The sequence below is a fragment of the Citrus sinensis genome, chromosome 7 (genome assembly GCF_022201045.2).
Source record: "Citrus sinensis cultivar Valencia sweet orange chromosome 7, DVS_A1.0, whole genome shotgun sequence".
NCBI lineage: Eukaryota > Viridiplantae > Streptophyta > Magnoliopsida > Sapindales > Rutaceae > Citrus > Citrus sinensis.
The window spans coordinates 26,927,597-26,952,485 of NC_068562.1; the positions used below are offsets into that span (position 1 = coordinate 26,927,597).

Here is a 24,889-nt window from a genome sequence, read left to right on the forward strand (position 1 = left end):
TGTATTTTTTAGCTCCTCACCCCTAAATTTAATTGCCTTTCCCGTCAAATGACAAAAAAAAAAAAAAACCAAAACCTCTGCTTATTTGGTAAAATTAATTTTTTTTTCATGTTTTTATTTTACTAGAACTTCTCTAACATTATAATGAGAAATAAATCAATGTTTTTTTTTTATAGAAAACTTGTAACTGAAAAATTTGAGAGTTGAAAAATAAATGATCTCGAGCACTAATATTAAACAAAAGGAAAATTTTGATTGTTTTTTCAAAATTTAGATAGTGTTTACTTGTTGGAGTAGGAGTGAGGAGTCTGGATTTCTCCCACTCCAGTGTTTACTTACTAATTTTAAGTGGCGAGTGGGAATCTTACTCTGTGGGACCTACCTTTTTTTGGAGTGGGGAGTGGGATTCCCACTCCCATGGGGGGAGGTGGGAGTAGGAATCCACTCCCCTCTCTTCCATTTTTATTCTTACATTTAATCAAATAAAATAAATAATATTTAATAAAATAATATCATATTTATTTAAATAATATTCTTTTATTATTTTATAAATTATACTTATTAAAAATAATAATTTATATTGATTCTAAGTTAAAATTACTTTAAAATAATATTATTATACTCATAGAGAATTAATAATATTACTATATACTCTTTTTATTTGAAAATATAATATTATTATATTTATTTAAAAATAATAGTATTATATTTATTTAATATTAGTAATTAATAATAATCAATATTTTATTCTAAGAAAATATTAATTTTGTATTATATTATTAATAATAATGTTTCATTTGTGTTGCTCTTAATAATAATTTTGTATTTACTTAATTAAAATTAAAATTAATAAAAAATTATTTACACAATTAAGAATATTAATAATTATTATTAATTTACAAATATAATAAAATAAATATTTTATTTTTCAAATCTATTTTTTATTAATTTTGTAATTAAAAACTATAATTCTTTAAATAAGGATAAAACTATAAGTTAAAATCATTTACTCTCAATTTCATACTCTCATTACAGTGTAAGTAAATAATATACTCCAACTCTCACTCAATACTCCTAATCTCAGGATTCTCACTCCTTAAAATTTCCACTATAATTCAAAATGTAAACGCAGCATTAATCCCGTAGGAAAATCCCCCCAACACATAAGATTTTCAAGAGAAAGAAAAGTATGAATGGATACAAGAGTGCACACTGCACAAGATAAATTCCGTGGGAAAATAAAGTGAGAAAGTCCCAGTAGGATGGCAAATTGCTGGTCTAGAACAAGATTTTTTAAGCCCAGGCCAAAATTTATGTTGCTGGTAATAGACCGAACCCCTGTACTGGCCCATCCAAGTTCTTGGGCTTCCATTAATTTTTAAATAAAATTTTAATATAGCCAAAAGTAAAAAAAAAAACTTAAATTAAAAATAATTATTTAATACATAATAGACTAAAAATTCAATACATAAAATACTTACAACACAATATAATAAAATATAAATAATAATTAAAAATTGTAATTATATAAATAATAAATTAATTTTTAATCTATAAATTATAAAGCCTGAAATTCCATAAGCCTGTAACTGTACCCTTTCACAGTAAACTTTAAAATTTTTTATTCATGTCTATGCCCCCTCATGTGACTTTTTGGTCCACCCCAGTCCTAAGGGCTTGCTATGGGTTGTTATTGTTATAAGTCAACTGAAGCCGGTGAATGGAAATAATTAGGGACAATTTCAGACGTAACATGATATTATGATGCTGGGTGACAATAAATAATAATCAGTTTTAAGAGGCACATTAATTGGCGTATCGTCCTTTTCATTATTAACAGATTGACGACCTAGATAGTATGTGGTATTGGGACCATTTAAAATATGAGTAATGATATATGAATAAATTTTTGTATAAATTGATATGGCGTGATAAAATTAGTTGAATTAAATTTCATTTGGCCTATATGATTTATTTATATTATTTTATATTTTTATTCAATCAATCAATTAATGCCACATCAATTGTACAAGATAAATTTATACAAGAATTTGTGACTATATCATCACTCTTAAAATATTAATTACGTGATGTGAAGATGAGATTTGAATCATTTGATTGCTCTGAATTTATCAATAAAAAAATTTTTAAGCCACTTCTTTTTTTTTTTTCAATTTTTTTAACTAGCTTATTTATTCGGTGAAAAATATTTGTTTAAGGCACTTTCTTTCTTCTTTTCCAATTTTTTTTCTAGTCACTATTTTTCATTATTTTAAAAATATATCCATTCATAAATGTGAGATATACAATATATCAAGAAACATTTATATAGAACAAGTATACTTCCTCAACATTAAAAACCTATCATTTAGCTTAATGTTGATGAATTTCATGATAAGACTCATAATTTTTTATTATTTAATTTATGGATTTCTCTATCATGATCAATCCAACCTACCTAATAATAGGTTATTTTAGTGCACATTTACATCCCATAATATTCTCGATTCTTGTTACTTGCATAAGTCGTGATGGTTTTGAGCTCTGTAATATATGCATCCCGTACTGTTATTGATCATTTTCATGTGTGTCGATCATATAATGGACTTATTATATACATCAAAATAGTGATCTTAATTCTTTTAATATATAATGGTGTTCATTCCCATCAAACGCTTATTTAATACCTCTTATTTGATTTAAGTGTCTATTTACACTTTATAATTTAAAGAATATCTTAAAAACATCCCCGTTGTTAAATAATTGACATTTATACCCTTATTTTTCTTTACTTTTATAATATTATTGTTACTACAATTTTAAAGTAATATTTAATACCTTTGCAATGATCTTGCAAATAATTATTTAAATAACAAGATGCTTAAAATATTATCTGAGAAGCTAATTAAGAATCTGAACATGAACACATAAATGATCAAACCAGAATTTACCAAAACAACATACAAATCAGCAAGGAATCACAAGACACAATCAATTACGTGGTTAAGGTAATTTTCATTTACTAACATCCACGAGAGGAACAAACTGATTAGCTTTATTAATTGATTCAAGTTTCTTTACAAAGAGATTTTCAAAGCAAGATTCAAGGAATAAGAGAACTCTCTTCTCTCAAGCTATCTCCCTCTCTTGAATTCTCTAGGTCTCTCTATTTGTTGCACCATAATCAGTTGTGTTAACAGCTTATAACAAACCCAGAAGCTTGATAGTATTGCACATGAGAAGCATGTGTAATGACGACCTCTTAACAACCTTTATATGTCACTGGTCGAGTTTCATTAAGCCCAAAATGGCAAAGCTTATTGTCTTTTAATTAAGCAAAATTAAATCTCAATGAAACACAGATTAGCTGGTTGTTTTGTTTAAGTCATTAACCACCAAAACACATTCCATTCTTGTCGTTTTGTCAACACTTGATTTGTTTCACTTGTACTTAACAAATCTCTACCTTAAAAAAATCAAAACCTGTTTAGATTTTCTGCTCTTCCCTCTGCAACTTCAAATATTGCACAAACCAGCATTGTTCATGCAAACCTTGAACTTAGATATGATTTACCTTCGTAAGCATGTCTGCAGGGTTGCCGTCAGTATGAACCTTCTCCATTTTTATCACTGCTTTGGACACTTCATTCCTTATAAAGTGTGTAATTTGACATCACCACGCTTGGTTCTCTCATGATGAACTGGATTTTTACTCAAGTAATTTCACTTGATCTGTCACAGTGGATATCAATATTCTTTTGAAGCATCCCAACTTAGCCAACATTCCTTTGAGCCATAAAGTTTCCTTGACTGCATCTGTAGCTTTAGTGTATTCAGCCTCTATTGTTGACATAAAAATAACATGTTGGAGACCTGTTTTCCAGTTTATAATGCAGGCATTCAACATGAATCTATACCCTGTTAAGGACCTTCTCCTATCATAATTACCAACAAAATCTGAGTCCATATGACCCCATAATCCACCATTTATTCCATTTGATCTGCCATACAGTAGTCCATTTTTTATAGTACTATTTAAGTACATCAATATCTATTTGATTGCTTTCCAATGCTCCTTACTAGATGCTGAACATATATCTGCTTGCAATGCTTAGAGCACCTGAAATATCAAGTCTTGTTAGGACCATAGCATACATCATGCACCCTACAACATTGGCATAAGGAATATTTACCATTTCAGCCCCTTTCTTTATCTGTTTTAGGGTATTGCTGATTTGATAGTATGAAGTGAGATGGCAATGGTTTTATGAAAGATTTACAGTGTTGCATCCCAAAGGTGCTAAGCACTTATTGTAAATATTTCTCTTGTGAGAGAAAAATTGTTCCCTCTCTTCTGTTTCTCATTATCTTCGTACCTAAGATCTTCTTTGCATGTCCTAAGTTTTTCATATCAAACTCTGAATTGAGCAGCAGCTTTAAGGCTTCAATTTCACTTCTCTGTTTACAAGCTATCAATATATCATCCACGTACAGCAGCAAGTATATATAAAGATTAGTTTTCGATGACTTGTAGTAAACATAACAATTAAAACAGCATCTAACAAATCTATGAGAAATCATGAACTCATCATACCTGAGATACTACTGCCTAGGGAATTGTTTTGACCCATACAATGATTTGTTCAACAAACATGCATAATTAGTACTCTTTAGATCCACATACCCCCCTGGTTGAATCATCAAAATCTCTTTTTATAGCCTTCCATGCAAGAAAGGAGTTTTAATATCAAGTTGATCAAGCTCCATGTCATGAACTGTTGTCAAAGCTAACAACACCCTTACTGAAGCATGTCTGACTACAAGTGGGAAACCTTTCTTAAAATTAACCATTTCCTTTTGAGCATATCCTTTAGCTAATAGCTAGCCTTAAATCTTCTAGGTTCAATAGTGGTTAGACCATCAATTAGAAGTTTACTAAACTTCATTATTCATCACAACTAATGGAGAAAGGAAGATAAAGCTCACAACAAATAAATATACATAGTGACAGCACCAATTGAACAGCACCATAAACCAATCATAGAGACATTTCCATCAACCCATACCTAGTGACAGTACCAATTGAACGGCACCATAAACCAATCATAGAGACATTTCCATCAACCCACAAGTAATCAATCACAGCCTTCAGATCATCTTTCTGAAAAACAAGCAATCAACTTCAGATGGACCTTAATTACAAGAATAAAGGTCAACAAGATAGATAATTGATCTCATAAATGATTTTTTCCCTTTAAAAATTAAAATTTAAAAAAAAATTCCCAGATGTGTAATTTTTTCCCACTAGTTAACCAACCACTTACTTTATTCCATCCTAGAGTAACATACTCTCCTGCACAGAGCCCAGATCCTGAAAAAATCAAAAGTGAAAATGGTAATATTTTAAGGCGGTAATATTATTGGAGCTTCACTAGCATCAGCCTTGTAGATACTGCCAAAGATCAAGATATACTGCTAATTACTATTCTGTAACTAGTGCTCAAGTGCATCATTTGTAGATAAAAAAGCAATGAAGCCTGTTGAATTCTTGAAATTACAATAAAGTTTACAATTCATCTTCAAAGCACAAAGTTCCAAATTGTATCTTGGAAGAAATATGTGTAAGCCTTTGACATAATTTTACTCCATCTATCTTTTAAAATCACAAAAGTAAATTTCATTATTCATTGATTATTCAATTGGAATATAATTTCAATAAGCCAAATTCATATAAAATATAAAATATAGATTTAGATTCTCACAATCCTTGAATCTCCTGTAAGTTTACACAACCCAGTCCTTCAAAAAGCAAAGCAACATTATGTCAACATAAATTGAACAATATGTGACAGATGAATTGTACACCTAGACTAAGCATAAGCAAGATTAAATACAACACCTCATTAAGCTTTGCTTTCCGAATGAATATAATAAGCTTCATATTCCTTGGCTCCTCATAGGTAGAAATGGCCTGCAATAATTAAAGCGCCAAGATTGATTCAGGCTTTTTATCAAACACTTGGAGGGAATACAAAAATAATAACTATATCCCCAATTCGAAGATGGTGAACATACGGCTACATGCATGTGATTTGCCCCACTCGAGAATAAAGCCTATGTCATTTTGTAGTTCTAAGATTCGGTAATGTCAATCAAAAAGTAAATTTAACCAATGAAATTAAAAAAAAAAAATTCCATGACAGTGTACGAGTTTCAGAAGTACACCTCTAGGGTTTCTAACTTCTCTTCTAGGGTTCGAACAATAATTACCTGTATCAGTCGGACAATCAGGTTCTAACGTGCTCAATTGATGGTGGGTTCCCAGTTTAGGTTTTGAATTTGAGGGTGGCAACACGTGTTCGGTGGGTTCTCCATACTAAAGGGTTTGGGTTATCAAAATCGACGGTGTTTAAAGGTGGTGCAAGGATTTCAAGCGATGGGTTTGCTGTGAGAGTGAGAGAAGAGTGTGTTTGGATTTCGCTTTAACACTTGTAAAAACTAAAAATATCGATATGAAATGAATAGCGTTTGGTCTTTCATTTGTTTAATTTATTTTTCCCTAAACGCTGTCGTTTGAATAATCTAGGAAATGACAACATTCCCCTTTATTTTTTGTAATAAAATATTTTTCAAAACAAAGTCGAACCCGCGCAATTGAAGTAAAAATAAAAGAATCAGTTATACAGTTTTTATAGTTAAATAATTTACTATAAGTTTATCGTAGGTTTTTGATAGATAATTTTCTATCACAACTATATCATAAATGCATGATAAAAAAAAAAAAACAAATCTATCATGTGTTTATTATTGTAGGACTCTAGACTAAAAATCATCACACAGGGGACAGTCATGGTAGGTGTTTGTCCTCATAGTGCAAGGGTTGCCTCAAGCATATTCATTTATACCCCAAAACTTATTTTAAATCGTGAGACAAATTGCTTAACACTTTGACCCTCTCTCTCTCTCCCCTTCAACTCTCTCACTCTCTCTTCTCCACGTTCTTCTACTCTCTTCCTTTTGCTTTCGTTCTTTTCCCTCTATCTCTTTTTCTTTCTTTCTTTTTAATTTGGTCTGTTCCCTTAAATCCTTCACATCTCTATTGTTAACTAAATTAAGTAATGTAAATTATATAAGCAAAGAAGATTAAAAATAAAACATGAACTATGTTGGGCTTAAAGATGAAAACAAAAACATGAGGGTTTTGGGTCTTAAATTTAGATCATTCCAATTGGGCTCATGGGCTTTTATACCAAATGTGAAAACACTCGGTATATGAATTGAACTCTAGTACTGTGAATGCAATTTAAAGGCCTATGTTTAAACAAGAGAACAAAACTTAACAAAGATAAATAATCAAATATAATATTTTTTATTTTTTCATAATAAATTGATATAATGGTCCTGATAATTTTCATATTTATATGAGATAATGCTCTTGATCATTTTTATATGTACATCTCATAATAATCTTAATCATTTTTGTATATGTATTGTATAATGCTATTGATTCCTGTCATATTTACATGTCAGAATGACACAATGAATTTAATTTTGAACGGTTATCTTTATGTGATTCCTATCAATAACCATAATGTCATTTGTCTCAGCATACACGTGGACTTACGTCTTCGATAATTTATGGTAGGATGGGCAAAATCGGATTCGGATCAATCCGATCGGATTTCGGATTATTCGGATTAATGAAAAAGTCATTCGAATGTAATCCGAATAAAAATCCGATCCGAATAAAAATTTCGGATCGAATTCGGATTGGATTTTTATTCGGATTCGTTTCGGATCGGTAACATCATATTGAAATCGGATTTGGATATGTTTGAACAGATCAGAAGAATTTGGAGCACCTACAAGTTGCAACACAAATTTGAAATCACACAAATAAAAGAAAAACGCAGCAAGCCAGCAAATGGAGAAAAAAAAGACAGCAAATTGAAAGTGTTTTCATTTTAACATCAATTATTTTGTTGATGTCTTTGGTAACAATTGCCTCCCAAAATTAGGAAACCTAAATCAAGCAGTCAACCTTACAATCACCAAAAAACAAGGAGAATTATCTACAGGGAAAAACAAAATCAGAAGCAATTCAAAAGACCCAAAACTCTACAAGCTTTTCAAAGTCAAGAAACCTATCCACATAAGTTATAACCTCTGCACCTTACAAGTTTTGATGGATCCGACTCCATTAGAAACCCTTGCAATAAGCAAATAAATGCAGCGGCTGAGTTTAAGACTCTTGCATGAGGCTTCGGCTGGTAGCGTGGCAACGGTGCAATTCACGGGCTCAACGGTTGTCGGCTGGGATGCCGTCGGCATGCAGCTGGGGCATCGACGACAGCTGCAGATTTTTTTTTCTCAAAGTGATTGGTTGTGTTCGTGGGTTATGCGGCTGTCGGTTGTGTTTGTGGGTGATGCATCGATTCTTTTCTCTTTTGATTTGGGAATTTAAGGGATTTAGGGCTGTTTTTCAATTTTTATTTCTTATTTATGTTTAAGTTATATATTCTTTTTAATTTTAAGTGCAATCCGATCGGATCGATCCGGATCCGATCCGAACCGAATCAAATCCGATCGGATTGCAAAGTTTCTATCCGATCGGATTGAGAGGTCAATCCCAATCCGATCCGAACATATTCAGATCAGTTCGGATTGGATTGAATTGACCCGAATCCGATCCGATGCCCACCCTTAATTTATGGTGCTTCATTAGGAGAAATTGATCAATAATTTGTTTTAGAACGCGCAAAACGCAATATCAAAATAAGGAGTTGAAGGTAAGCCAAACAAGCCAGGATTATCCAACCTAAGATTTTATTAAGTTACTTTTGCACGCAAGCATTAAGAAGAGTCACTGAAACATGACAAGAAATAGAAGCCGATGCTGGCAAAATAATTAGGACTGGCGTCGGCATTTTATTTTATTTAATTAAATTAGAACCTTTAAATGACCTGTACGCTTGTCAAAGCTCGGATCATTTGTAGAGTTCAACAAGCCAACAGCTGTAACCACGACAGACAAGTTTAACAGCTGTAAATCCAGCTTTTGTCGCCAGAGCCTTCAACTCCTCTACTGTCCTCTCCTTTGCCCCAGGAAATATAGTGTACATTTGTATGTCAAGCAGATAAACAAGCCTGCTTAAAATATCAGTCTCAAGGGACTCTGGTATTAAAGAGTCTACCACAATGACCTTCCCGAATTCTGGAAGAGCATCGTAGCAATTCTTCAGTATCTTCACACATTGGTCATCACTCCAGTCATGAAGTATCAACTGAAGATTTATATGAAAATTAATTTCCTATATTAGTTTCCAGAATTTATGCAGAGTTAACATATATGTTGGCAAGTGGAAAAATTAATTGGAGAACTAACCTTCAGAAAAATAGCTTCTCCTTTAGGCACTTCAACAAACATATCTCCTCCAACATGCTCCACACCTAGAAGCGAAATTAAGAAAAAGGAAAAAGCAAATTATATATAATGTTGTAACTGATAATTAAGCGAAATATATAACTCAAAATAGCACGATTTAAAAAAAAATTACAATATGTAAAGAAAAATATATATCATGTTATTTTATATTTAAATTGAGGGGAAACGACTGTGACACTCGAAAGTTTGGTGAAATGATCATAGAAATCTCATATTTTTGAAATTATAGGCATAAATTTTTTTAGGATAATTCTTTCTTTTTTTTTCTATAATAACCTAACTATTTTTTTACTTTAATAACCTAACTATCTTGCATTTCGGCATAAATATAAAAAAGTGGATCTATATGACCATCTCTAATAAAAATAAAAAAGTTTTTATTATTATTTCACCAAACTACCGAAGCGCCGCTAATTTTTTCTTTTAAATTAATGAATACCTGGATAAGAAGGTGCATCTTTAATGACATGAGGCGAGTCAAAGTTAATACCCCGAATTTGTGGGTATTTAGAAACTAGTAAGCTGAGATTAGCACCTAAACCACCGGCAACATCTACCAATTGGTTTATCTCTTCAAATCCTTTGTAGATTTCAAGAATTTTCTTCATAACTAAAGCCGTATGATTGCTCATTGATTGATTGAAGAGGTTCCGTCTTCTAGCATCTTTCATAGCATACTCAAATGGATTTTTTGTATTATGTGCCTTCATAAAAGGTAGGGTCCCTTCCAATAAACAATCTTTCAAGTGGTACCTATTCAATTCGGGGATATAAAATTTCTTTCACAGATACTGAAATTAAAAAAAAAGAAAAAAGAAAATGAATGGAAATAATGTATATGAAAGATTGAAAATACTCATATGTGAACGTCAGCACAAATTTCGTACGGAAAGATACCCTTTTACAACAATGTAAAGAGTGCTTCACAATGTTATGAAGGAATTTTCATGACTCATGAAAGATGTCGCAGAGAAATTAGAAAACAAACCAAGGATCTACAGAAACTTTCTCCCGAGCTAAGAGGAAAATGGGAGCAAGAGAAACTCCGTCTTCATTTGGAAGCAAATATCTGCAAACGGACGCTAAACCATATACTCCGCAAACATTTCCATCTTTATTTGTGACAAGATTATATGTTAGGAAAGAGTAACTAGCAAGGAGTCGTAACATTCGATCAAGCACTGTTGAGGCTTCTTGGTTATTTGTGGGCAGCTGAGATGCAATCTCAGAAGAAGAAAGCTGAGATGGACTAGCTTTAGCTAAAATCTCTAACACACCAAGCTCGATGATAGCTTTCATGGTCATCGGAAGTAATGAGCTGTGGGCAAGCTCCATGATCAGCATGAAATCTTCCTCATCGTTTGGTGGTTTCATGAGTTGGTCATGGAATGAACTCATCTTAATTCTCGGAGTAGGATATGCTGAAATTAACAAAATGGCAATGGATGATGTTGATGAGCGCTCAGTATATAACTATATAGATACACGTATAGATATATTAGTTATAAATGTAGGTTTTGGTAGCTTTGCCGCTTTTATATATGTAAATAGCCCCACTCATCACAATCATAGTTATGTCATCAACCAATTGAAAACAAACGCATCAGTTTTAACAAGGGAATCATTCACCACTTGTCTTCTAAGTCTTCAATTTAAATGTTTTATCCGACTTTTCAATTCTGCAATGACATTTTCTGTCCCACTCTCGACAGTGATCACAAAGATGGGAAACCTGGGTACCTACTTTTTTTGACTCTGAAATATTATTGCAATTTGCACCAGCTTTGGCTGCATGTCAGTTTCCAAATTGCCTCACCATTCTTTCATATCTGCTTCGAAAAAAGAAAGAAGAGCTTTCAACATCAGTATTTAAAATATATCGTTTTTCTATACTTATCAACAGCTGTAGCACATATCCGCGGGCAGTAGATTTCAAACAAATTCATCAACTAACCATCGATTGTTTTCGCGTTGAATGAGTATTTATTTCCATTTGAAAATATAACCTATTTTCAAAGTAATTGATTATGGTCGTGATTCGTTTAATTTTTCTTTCTTACTTACCGATAGCTTTGGCCCTTGTTGAGGACGCGATAGGTTCCAAATAATCCATCAACCATGTTCTGATAGCTACAGGGAAAACAAAGTATTTGTTACATTGTTAAAATATACCATATTTCATAATAATTGAATGTGATCGTCATTTGAAAATAACTTGTTACCATTATAAGATTATTTGATTTCATAAAAATCAAGCAGAAGCATAGGAACTTACCTCCAACCATAGTTATCAGATTCTCTTAGATACTAAGTTTTATTTTATAATTTTACTTGAATTTTTTCAATCTATCTAACACCACTATTCCGGTGAGTAGATGAAATATATAGGACTAAGTTGTTAAAATAGGGAGCTTTCAATTTTATTATTTTCTGAAATATGTTCACTTCTTCTCCCATCAAGAAGAATATATATGCAAGGGAAAGAGATGGGCCATAATCGTTTAAATTTTGTTAACCACTGTAACATGTAGAGAGATATTAGGAATAGTGGAAGTTAATATAACTTCTCTTTAAACTGCTCATATATTAAATTTTTAAATTTAAATAAATGTAATAACGATGATAAATAAAATAAGGACAAAAAGTTTAAATTAACTAAAACATAATTACCTAATGGTAATTATTACCACTTAAGGACACAAAAACGTGTCTTACATTCTCACACTTTGTCCACCTCACTACAAACTCATAATCTTTAATTTTCTCTAAATGTTTTAACTTTATACTCAAACTAAAAATTGAAAAACCATGAATCATTGTGGCAAGTTCTTTAAAAACAAGTATTGCCTTCCACGCATTACAATATAGTCTTGTCCTAAAGTGAGTACTTAATGTGGGATATACTTTATGAATAAGCTTCCAAATACTCATTCATGGTCCTTTTTTTATTTTATTTAAATATCTATACATATAGTCGTTGTTTAAACCTTATGTATAAAAATCATATGAGATGACAATTTGATAAATTAAAAATTTAGAGTCAATTGAAAAACTAGTACATAAAACATGGTATCTCACTTACATAAAATTATATAAAAAAATTGCATCCCGTGTTCTCTATATGTTCCTTATACAACTTTACTGGTAATCCCTTCGTCAATGGATCTGTAATCATCTATTTGGTAGTGATATGTTCAATAACCACATTTTGTGATCTAATATGCTCTCTAAGAGCTAAGTACTTAGTGCTGATATGCTTTCTTCAATTTCCACTTTAGTTACTCTTTGCTATAGAAACTTGCTAAAAATTTGTAGTTCTTCTGTGTTCCAAACTTGAATTAGATTGATATCTTCCCAACATTCTTATTGTAAATGCAATGTTAGGGCTTATGCAACCCAAAGCATACATTAAACTCTGCATAAGGAATATTGGTCATCTGTTCCCTTAGAATTTTATTCTCTCGGCACTGCTTTAAACTAAATTTGTCACCTTTGATAATAGGCCATACTAGATGAATAATCTTTCATACGAAATCTCTCAAGAACTTTATTGATAGGTTTCTTGAGATAATCCTAATATCCCTCGGGATCTATCTCTTTGAATTTTTAAACCAATGATATAAGAAGTCTCAGTTATATCTTTCATATCAAATTGTTGTGAGAGAAAATATTTAACCCCATGAAACAAGCCCAAGTCACTTAAAGAAAGCAAAATATCATCTACATATAGGACTAAGAAAATGCTTTTTCTTCCACTGACCTCACGATATATATATTGATCCATAATATTCTCCATGAAACCAAATGAAGAAATTATGTCATGGAACTTTAAATACCACTAACGAGAAGCTTGTTTTAATCTTATGCTTACAAACTAAGTGACTATTTTCACTTAAGATGAGCCCTTCTAATTGTTTTGTGTAAACCTCTTCCTTTAGATCTCCATTGAGGAAAGTGGTTTTGAAGTCCATTTGATGTAATTCCGTATCAAAATAAGCCACCAAATGCCATGATTATCCAAAAGGAATCTTTATTAGAGACTAGAGAGAAAGTTTCATGATAATCAATCTTTCTTGTTGAGTGAATCCATTGGCTACAAGTCAAGTTTTATATCTTTTGATATTGCATGAGGAATTTCTTTTGGTTTTAAAAACCCATTTATAGCCAATGGCTTTTGCTTTTTTAGGCAATTCTACAATATGCTAAGCTTAGTTATTAGCCATTGAATCCATCTTATCATTTATGACATTATGCCATAACATGGATTTACTACAACTCATGGCCTGTAAAAATATAGTAGGGCACCTTCAGCACTAATGTCAATGTTAGATTCTTATAAGTATACAATATAATCAGAAGTAATTGCAAGTTTTCTCATCCTTGTAGATCTCCTTAATGTTACATCAACATCATTTTGAAGAGGATTTTCGATAACTGTATCCTCAGGATTGCTTTCTACGTGATGTGACACTTCAAGAATTAGTTATTGATAATCTTGTAAATATTGGTGATTATCTTGAATTACAACTAATTTTCGTGAAGATTCAAGAGTAGATTCTGTACTTGGATCTCGCTCAAAACTAAGTTTTGAGATTGACTAGTCCTATTATTTGTATCACTCTCTAGAAAATGTGCATTTCATGCTTTTACAATTTTAGAATTATGGGATGGTTAATAGAATCTATACCCCTTAGACCTTTCGTATAGCCAATGAAAAAACTATTAACTGTCCTAGGTCTAACTTTTTCTCTTGTGGTTTGTATACTCTAACTTCAGCGGGACAACACCATTCATGCACATGTCTTAAACTAGGTTTCCAACCTTTTCATAATTCAGAAGGTGTTTTAGGAGCAACTTTTGGTGGAACTCTATTTAACACATATACAATAGTTTTTAGAGCTTCACTCCACAAGAATAATGGGAGACTGAAGTTGCATATCATACTCAAGACCATGTACATTAATGTTTGGTTTTATTTTTCTGCTACACCATTTTGATACGGCATGCATGACATTATGTATTGAGCAACAATGCCTTCTTAATTTAGAAACCTAACAAATGGGCCTGGTTTTTATCCTTATCCCATGTACCAACCATAATATTCTCCACCTCTATTTAATCTATTGATTTTAATTTATTTTCCTAATTGTTTCTCTATTTCTACTTTCAAATTTTAGAAGCATCTAATGCTTCACCTTTATCATAAAAAAAGTAGAGACACGTATAACATGAATAATCGTCAATAAAGGAGATAAAGTATTTCATACCATTTAAGCACACTTCTAGACATGGGCCACAAATATAAGTGTGCGTAATTTTAGAACTCCTTGTGCCACCTTTCTTGGTCTTATTGGTATGCTTTCCCTTAAAGCAGTCCACAAAAGTACAAAGATTAATAAAGTCAAGAGTCTTAAGGATGCCGTCCTTTATTAATCTTTTAATTCGCTCGATGAGAGTATGACCTAATCCCCTATGCCATAACATAGAGGATTTTTCATTTAAAACCTCTCTTTGTACTAATATTCCCATGCAAAGTCATAAGGTTATAATCAAAAATAGGATTTAAATAAAGTTTAAACAAACTATCATCTAATATTCCATCACTAATAACAATAGAGTCTTTAAACAAATGAAAAGATATCTAAATGAAATTAAAAGTAAAACCAAGAGGTAAAAGTCTTGAAACAGATAAGGATTCTAGAAAATAATAAAATATAAAAGGTTTTCCCAAGGTCTAAGACAAAGCCATAATTAAGACCAAGTCTGTAGGTCCCCTTAACTTTAACATATGGAGGCATTTTATTTCTTGAATAGATTATACATTAATTGTTCATCGGTTTCCTTTGGTTTAAGAAACCTGCATGGTATTAGCAACAATGATAGTAGAACCAGAGTCAATTCACCAAGTATTTTGAGAAATTTGAACCATATTAGATTTGTAACACGCTAGAGATATATAATTACCTTTCTTTTTAAGCCAAGTCTTGCATTTGGGGCAAGCCTTCTTCATGCGCCTTTTCCTTTTAGAAAAAAAGCACTTAACAACATCCTTGTTGATTTGATTAGAGACGTTTTTCCTTTTCTTTTCCCCTTTGTCATTTTTCTTTCCATGAGTCAATATATGATACTTTCCATCTTTTCCTGATTCAGCCTTTCCTCCTTTTGCACAGACAAAGGCAAAAGTTCATTGATAGACTACTTTTTATTTTATTTTATATGTGTTATAGGAGATTCTGAAAGGTCCATATTCATATAGGTGTGAATTAATGATAAAGTGAACTAAAAAAAACTCAGAAATGTCAATTTCTAAAGACTTGAGTTGAGCAACTATATCTGTCATTTCCATAATGTGCCCATGGATGGCTTTGGTGCCTTTGAATTAAAGTAATTTGTACTCAAAACATGTGCATAATTGTAGGTTTTCAGAAGTTTATAATTCATGAAGGGATGCTGTGATATTAGACCAGCAAGAGGAGGAAAGAATATAGCCACAAAAGAAGTTAAACACAACCGAGAACAGTGCAGTGTTCTAACCGTTGTTAGAGCAACCATTGCTATAGCAATCCTGGAGCACTGAGGGAGAAAACTTAGCATGGGTCAGTTGCAGAATTGCGATATGCAGTTTTCTAATTTAACTCATGCACACCCGAGACTTTTGTTTACCCTAGTTTTTAGTTATAAAAGGAGGCGCGAACCACATAAAACTGCGGTAAGGACTTATCATTAAACACATTAGAGAGAAAAAGAAGAAGAAGATCAGAATTCAAGAGGACAGCTTTAGCAGCATTGAAAAAACCCGCAAAGTTATTTGGATTTACTTTTTGCCGTTCTCAACTTATACATTTCTTCTTTCTTTAATTGATCTAATGTATCCCGTGAACAATATGTTGATGTTTGTTTATCTCTTTCAGAATATGAACTAGATTTGCTTATAGTTGAGTGACAAATAATTTAATGGGTTCTTGACTGTTCTTATGAGTTGCTATGTCATTACTGTAATAATACTCAATATTTTATTCTAAGAAAATATTAATTTTGTATTATATTATTAATAATAATGTTTCATTTGTGTTGCTCTTAATAATAATTTTTTATTTACTTAATTAAAATTAAAATTAATAAAAAAATTATTTACATAATTAAGAATATTAATATTCATTATTAATTTACAAATATAATAAAATAAATATTTTATTTTTTAAATCTATTTTTATTAATTTTATAATTAAAAAATATAACATTTAAATAAGGATAAAATTATAATTTAAAATCATTTATTCCCAATTTCATGTTCTGATTATAGTGTAAGTAAACAACTTACTCCAACTCTCACTCCAACTCCTAATTTCAGGATTTATACTCTTCAAAATTCCCACTCCAATTTAAAATGTAAACACATCATTAATCCCGTAGGAAAATCCCCCGAACACATAAGATTTTCAAGAGAAAGAAAAGTATGAATGGATACAAGCGTGCACACTGCACAAGATAAATTACCGTGGGAAAATAAAGTGAGAAAGTCCCAGTAAGATGGCAAATTGCTGGTCTAGAACAAGATTTTTTAAGCCCAGGCCAAAATTTATGTTGTTGATAATAGACCGAACCCCTGTACTAGCCCATCCAAGTTCTTGGGCTTCCATTAATTTTTAAATAAATTTTTAATATAGCCAAAAGTAAAAAAAAAACTTAAATTAAAAATAATTATTTATACATAATACATAAAATACTTACAACACAATATAATAAACTATAAATAATAATTAAAAATTATAACTATATAAATAATAAATTAATTTTTAATTTATAAATTATAAAGCCCGAAATTCCATAAGCCTGTAACTGTACCCTTTCACAGTAAACTTTAAAAATTTTGATTCATGTCTATGCCCTAATGTGACTTTTTGGTCCATCCCAGTCCTAAGGGCACGCTATTGGTTGTTATTGTTATAAGTCAATTGAAGCCGGTGAATGGAAATAATTAGGGACAATTTCTGACGTAACATGATATTATGATGCTGGGTGACAATAAATAACAATCAGTTTTAAGAGGCACATTAATTGGCGTATCGTCCTTTTCATTATTAACAGATTGACGACTTAGATAGTATGTGGTATTGGGACCATTTAAAATATGAGTAATGATATAGGAATAAGTTTTTGTATAAATTTATTTTGTATAAATTGACATGATATGATAAAATTAGTTGAATTAAATTTCACTTGGTCTACATAATTTATTTATATGATTTTATATTTTCATTCAATCAATGAATTAATGCCACATCAACTTGTATAAGATAAATTTATATAAGAGTTTTTGACAATGTTATCACTCTTAAAATATTAATTATGTGGTGCGAAGATGAGATTTGAATAATTTGATTGCTTTGAATTTATCAATAAAAATTTTTTTAAGCCACTTCATTATTTTTTTTCCAATTTTTTTAACTTGCTTATTAATTCTTTTGAGTTCTAAAAATGTTCTCATTCATAAACATGAGATCTACATTATATTGAAAAAAATTTGTGTGGGAGAAATAAATTACCTCAGCATCAATTGTCATTTGACATAATATTCAATTGATTTCATAATAAAACTCATAAATTTTTTATTATTTAATTTATGAGTCCCACTAATAAGATCCTTTAAACCTACTGACTAATAGGTCGTTTTAAGAGGCACAATTAATCTGCATATTGTAATTTTCACACATAATAGATTGACTAACTAGATATCATGATGTTGAGACCATTTATAATATTAATTACTTGATGTGAAGAATATGTTTGATTGCTCTAAAGTTATCAATGAAAAATATTTGTTTAAGGCACTTTCTTTCTTCTTTTCCAATTTTTTTTCTAGTCACTATTTTTCATTATTTTAAAAATATATCCATTCATAAATGTGAGATATACAATATATCAAGAAACATTTATATAGAACAAGTATACTTCCTCAACATTAAAAACCTATCATTTAGCTTAATGTTGATGAATTTCATGATAAGACTCATAATTTTTTATTATTTAATTTATGGATTTCTCTATCATGATCAATCCAACCTACCTAATAATAGGTTATTTTAGTGCACATTTACATCCCATAATATTCTCGATTCTTGTTACTTGCATAAGTCGTGATGGTTTTGAGCTCTGTAATATATGCATCCCGTACTGTTATTGATCATTTTCATGTGTGTCGATCATATAATGGACTTATTATATACATCACGTAATTATTATATACATCAAAATAATGATCTTAATTCTTTTAATATATAATGGTGTTCATTCCCATCAAACGCTTATTTAATACCTCTTATTTGATTTAAGTGTCTATTTACACTTTATAATTTAAAGAATATCTTAAAAACATCCCCGTTGTTAAATAATTGACATTTATACCCTTATTTTTCTTTACTTTTATAATATTATTGTTACTACAATTTTAAAGTAATATTTAATACCTTTGCAATGATCTTGCAAATAATTATTTAAATAACAAGATGCTTAAAATATTATCTGAGAAGCTAATTAAGAATCTGAACATGAACACATAAATGATCAAACCAGAATTTACCAAAACAACATACAAATCAGCAAGGAATCACAAGACACAATCAATTACGTGGTTAAGGTAATTTTCATTTACTAACATCCACGAGAGGAACAAACTGATTAGCTTTATTAATTGATTCAAGTTTCTTTACAAAGAGATTTTCAAAGCAAGATTCAAGGAATAAGAGAACTCTCTTCTCTCAAGCTATCTCCCTCTCTTGAATTCTCTAGGTCTCTCTATTTGTTGCACCATAATCAGTTGTGTTAACAGCTTATAACAAACCCAGAAGCTTGATAGTATTGCACATGAGAAGCATGTGTAATGACGACCTCTTAACAACCTTTATATGTCACTGGTCGAGTTTCATTAAGCCCAAAATGGCAAAGCTTATTGTCTTTTAATTAAGCAAAATTAAATCTCAATGAAACACAGATTAGCTGGTTGTTTTGTTTAAGTCATTAACCACCAAAACACATTCCATTCTTGTCGTTTTGTCAACACTTGATTTGTTTCACTTGTACTTAACAAATCTCTACCTTAAAAAAATCAAAACCTGTTTAGATTTTCTGCTCTTCCCTCTGCAACTTCAAATATTGCACAAACCAGCCTTGTTCATGCAAACCTTGAACTTAGATATGATTTACCTTCGTAAGCATGTCTGCAGGGTTGCCGTCAGTATGAACCTTCTCCATTTTTATCACTGCTTTGGACACTTCATTCCTTATAAAGTGTGTAATTTGACATCACCACGCTTGGTTCTCTCATGATGAACTGGATTTTTACTCAAGTAATTTCACTTGATCTGTCACAGTGGATATCAATATTCTTTTGAAGCATCCCAACTTAGCCAACATTCCTTTGAGCCATAAAGTTTCCTTGACTGCATCTGTAGCTTTAGTGTATTCAGCCTCTATTGTTGACATAAAAATAACATGTTGGAGACCTGTTTTCCAGTTTATAATGCAGGCATTCAACATGAATCTATACCCTGTTAAGGACCTTCTCCTATCATAATTACCAACAAAATCTGAGTCCATATGACCCCATAATCCACCATTTATTCCATTTGATCTGCCATACAGTAGTCCATTTTTTATAGTACTATTTAAGTACATCAATATCTATTTGATTGCTTTCCAATGCTCCTTACTAGATGCTGAACATATATCTGCTTGCAATGCTTAGAGCACCTGAAATATCAAGTCTTGTTAGGACCATAGCATACATCATGCACCCTACAGCATTGGCATAAGGAATATTTACCATTTCAGCCCCTTTCTTTATCTGTTTTAGGGTATTGCTGATTTGATAGTATGAAGTGAGATGGCAATGGTTTTATGACAGATTTACAGTGTTGCATCCCAAAGGTGCTAAGCACTTATTGTAAATATTTCTCTTGTGAGAGAAAAATTGTTCCCTCTCTTCTGTTTCTCATTATCTTCGTACCTAAGATCTTCTTTGCATGTCCTAAGTTTTTCATATCAAACTCTGAATTGAGCAGCAGCTTTAAGGCTTCAATTTCACTTCTCTGTTTACAAGCTATCAATATATCATCCACGTACAGCAGCAAGTATATATAAAGATTAGTTTTCGATGACTTGTAGTAAACATAACAATTAAAACAGCATCTAACGAATCTATGAGAAATCATGAACTCATCATACCTGAGATACTACTGCCTAGGGAATTGTTTTGACCCATACAATGATTTGTTCAACAAACATGCATAATTAGTACTCTTTAGATCCACATACCCCCCTGGTTGAATCATCAAAATCTCTTTTTATAGCCTTCCATGCAAGAAAGGAGTTTTAATATCAAGTTGATCAAGCTCCATGTCATGAACTGTTGTCAAAGCTAACAACACCCTTACTGAAGCATGTCTGACTACAAGTGGGAAACCTTTCTTAAAATTAACCATTTCCTTTTGAGCATATCCTTTAGCTAATAGCTAGCCTTAAATCTTCTAGGTTCAATAGTGGTTAGACCATCAATTAGAAGTTTACTAAACTTCATTATTCATCACAACTAATGGAGAAAGGAAGATAAAGCTCACAACAAATAAATATACATAGTGACAGCACCAATTGAATAGCACCATAAACCAATCATAGAGACATTTCCATCAACCCATACCTAGTGACAGTACCAATTGAACGGCACCATAAACCAATCATAGAGACATTTCCATCAACCCACAAGTAATCAATCACAGCCTTCAGATCATCTTTCTGAAAAACAAGCAATCAACTTCAGATGGACCTTAATTACAAGAATAAAGGTCAACAAGATAGATAATTGATCTCATAAATGATTTTTTCCCTTTAAAAATTAAAATTTTAAAAAAAATTCCCAGATGTGTAATTTTTTCCCACTAGTTAACCAACCACTTACTTTATTCCATCCTAGAGTAACATACTCTCCTGCACAGAGCCCAGATCCTGAAAAAATCAAAAGTGAAAATGGTAATATTTTAAGGCGGTAATATTATTGGAGCTTCACTAGCATCAGCCTTGTAGATACTGCCAAAGATCAAGATATACTGCTAATTACTATTCTGTAACTAGTGCTCAAGTGCATCATTTGTAGATAAAAAAGCAATGAAGCCTGTTGAATTCTTGAAATTACAATAAAGTTTACAATTCATCTTCAAAGCACAAAGTTCCAAATTGTATCTTGGAAGAAATATGTGTAAGCCTTTGACATAATTTTACTCCATCTATCTTTTAAAATCACAAAAGTAAATTTCATTATTCATTGATTATTCAATTGGAATATAATTTCAATAAGCCAAATTCATATAAAATATAAAATATAGATTTAGATTCTCACAATCCTTGAATCTCCTGTAAGTTTACACAACCCAGTCCTTCAAAAAGCAAAGCAACATTATGTCAACATAAATTGAACAATATGTGACAGATGAATTGTACACCTAGACTAAGCATAAGCAAGATTAAATACAACACCTCATTAAGCTTTGCTTTCCGAATGAATATAATAAGCTTCATATTCCTTGGCTCCTCATAGGTAGAAATGGCCTGCAATAATTAAAGCGCCAAGATTGATTCAGGCTTTTTATCAAACACTTGGAGGGAATACAAAAATAATAACTATATCCCCAATTCGAAGATGGTGAACATACGGCTACATGCATGTGATTTGCCCCACTCGAGAATAAAGCCTATGTCATTTTGTAGTTCTAAGATTCGGTAATGTCAATCAAAAAGTAAATTTAACCAATGAAATTAAAAAAAAAAAATTCCATGACAGTGTACGAGTTTCAGAAGTACACCTCTAGGGTTTCTAACTTCTCTTCTAGGGTTCGAACAATAATTACCTGTATCAGTCGGACAATCAGGTTCTAACGTGCTCAATTGATGGTGGGTTCCCAGTTTAGGTTTTGAATTTGAGGGTGGCAACACGTGTTCGGTGGGTTCTCCATACTAAAGGGTTTGGGTTATCAAAATCGACGGTGTTTAAAGGTGGTGCAAGGATTTCAAGCGATGGGTTTGCTGTGAGAATGAGAGAAGAGTGTGTTTGGATTTCGCTTTAACACTTGTACAAACTAAAAATATCGATATGAAATTAATAGGGTTTGTGTCTTTCATTTGTTTAATTTATTTTTCCCTAAACGCTGTCGTTTGAATAATCTAAGAAATGACAACATTTCCCTTTATTTTTTGTAATAAAATATTTTTCAAAACAAAGTCGAACCCGCGCAATTGAAGTAAAAATAAAAGAATCAGTTATACAGTTTTTATAGTTAAATAATTTACTATAAGTTTATCGTAGGTTTTTGATAGATAATTTTCTATCACAACTATATCATAAATGCATGACAAAAAAAAAATAAAAAAAATCTATCATGTGTTTATCATTGTAGGCCTCTAGACTAAAAATCATCACACAGGGACAGTCATGGTAGTTGTTTTTCCTCATAGTGCAAGGGCTGCCTCAAGCATATTCATTTATAACCCAAGACTTATTTTAAATCGTGAAACAAACTGCTTAACATTTTAACTCTCTCTCTCTCTCTCTCCCCTTCAACTCTCTCACTCTCTCTTCTCCATGTTCTTCTACTCTCTTACTTTTGCTTTCGTTCTTTTCGCTCTATCTCTTTTTGTTTCTTTCTTTTTAATTTGGTCTGTTCCCTTAAATCCTTCACATCTCTATTGTTAACTAAATTAAGTAATGTAAATTATATAAGCAAAGAAGATTAAAAATAAAACATGAACTATGTTGGGCTTAAAGATGAAAACAAAAACATAAGGGTTTTGGGTCTTAAATTTAGATCATTCCAATTGGGCTCATGGGCTTTTATACGAAATGTGAAAACACTCGGTATATGAATTGAACTCTAGTACTGTGAATGCAATTTAAAGGCCTATGTTTAAACAAGAGAACAAAACTTAACAAAGATAAATAATCAAATATAATATTTTTTATTTTTTCATAATAAATTGATATAATGATCCTGATAATTTTCATATTTATATGAGATAATGCTCTTGATCATTTTTATATGTACATCTCATAATAATCTTAATCATTTTTGTATATGTATTGTATAATGCTATTGATTCCTGTCATATTTACATGTCACAATGACACAATGAATTTAATTTTGAACGGTTATCTTTATGTGATTCCTATCAATAACCATAATGTCATTTGTCTCAGCATACACGTGGACTTATGTCTTCGATAATTTATGGTAGGATGGGCAAAATCAGATTCGGATCAATCCGATTGGATTTCGGATTGTTCGGATTAATGAAAAAGTCATTCGAATGTAATCCGAATAAAAATCCGATCCGAATAAAAATTTCGGATCAGATTCGGATTGGATTTTTATTCGGATTCGTTTCGGATCGGTAACATCATATTGAAATCGGATTTGGATATGTTTGAACAGATCAGAAGAATTTGGAGCACCTACAAGTTGCAACACAAATTTGAAATCACACAAATAAAAGAAAAACGCAGCAAGCCAGCAAATGGAGAAAAAAAAGACAGCAAATTGAAAGTGTTTTCATTTTAACATCAATTATTTTGTTGATGTCTTTGGTAACAATTGCCTCCCAAAATTAGGAAACCTAAATCATGCAGTCAACCTTACAATCACCAAAAAACAAGGAGAATTATCTACAGGGAAAAACAAAATCAGAAGCAATTCAAAAGACCCAAAACTCTACAAGCTTTTCAAAGTCAAGGAACCTATCCTCATAAGTTATAACCTTTGCACCTTACAAGTTTTGATGGATCCGACTCCATTAGAAACCCTTGCAATAAGCAAATAAATGCAACGGCTGGGTTTAAGACTCTTGCATGAGGCTTCGGCTGGTAGCGTGGCAACGGTGCAATTCACGGGCTCAACGGTTGTCGGCTGGGATGCCGTCGGCATGCAGCTGGGGCATCGACGACAGCTGCAGATTTTTTTTTCTCAAAGTGATTGGTTGTGTTCGTGGGTGATGCGGCTGTCGGTTGTGTTCGTGGGTGATGCATCGATTCTTTTATCTTTTGATTTGGGAATTTAAGGGATTTAGGGCTGTTTTTCAATTTTTATTTCTTATTTATGTTTAAGTTATATATTCTTTTTAATTTCAAGTGCAATCCGATCGGATCGATCCGAATCCGATCCGAACCGAATCAAATCCGATCGGATTGCAAAGTTTCTATCCGATCGGATTGAGAGGTCAATCCCAATCCGATCCGAACATATTCAGATCAGTTCGGATTGGATTGAATTGACCCGAATCCGATCCGATGCCCACCCCTAATTTATGGTGCTTCATTAGGAGAAATTGATCAATAATTTGTTTCAGCACGCGCAAAACGCAATATCAAAATAAGGAGTTGAAGGTAAGCCAAACAAGCCAGGA

The 24,889-nt window shown here is 31.7% G+C and overlaps 1 protein-coding gene and 1 long non-coding RNA gene across 2 annotated transcripts; both read right to left on the bottom strand.

The window, feature by feature from the left end:
• Window positions 1-8,809: 8,809 nt before the first annotated feature.
• On the bottom strand, window positions 8,810-10,957 carry LOC102630642 (caffeic acid 3-O-methyltransferase-like). Its single transcript, XM_052445004.1, has 4 exons — window positions 10,434-10,957; window positions 9,885-10,198; window positions 9,386-9,450; window positions 8,810-9,284 (listed from the first exon to the last, which is right to left on the bottom strand). The coding sequence occupies exons 1-4, from the start codon at window positions 10,841-10,843 to the stop codon at window positions 8,988-8,990; spliced, it is 1,086 nt and encodes a 361-aa protein (XP_052300964.1). The 5' UTR covers window positions 10,844-10,957; the 3' UTR covers window positions 8,810-8,987.
• Window positions 10,958-21,799: 10,842 nt separating this feature from the next.
• Window positions 21,800-22,043, bottom strand: LOC127903814 (uncharacterized). The gene is made up of 2 exons (XR_008056675.1): window positions 21,974-22,043; window positions 21,800-21,873 (listed from the first exon to the last, which is right to left on the bottom strand). It is a non-coding gene; the product is annotated as an uncharacterized LOC127903814 (long non-coding RNA).
• Window positions 22,044-24,889: the final 2,846 nt, after the last annotated feature.

Bases quoted from the DNA above. Each gene is read 5' to 3' on its own strand.
- LOC102630642 (XM_052445004.1), bottom strand. From the start codon at position 10,843: ATGAGTTCATTCCATGACCAACTCATGAAACCACCAAACGATGAGGAA. The intron at 10,199-10,433 runs GTTTGTTTTCTA...CGAATTGAATAG, and splicing joins AAAGTTTCTGTAGATCCTTG to GTACCACTTGAAAGATTGTT. The intron at 9,285-9,385 runs GTTAGTTCTCCA...ATAAATCTTCAG, and splicing joins GAGAAGCTATTTTTCTGAAG to TTGATACTTCATGACTGGAG.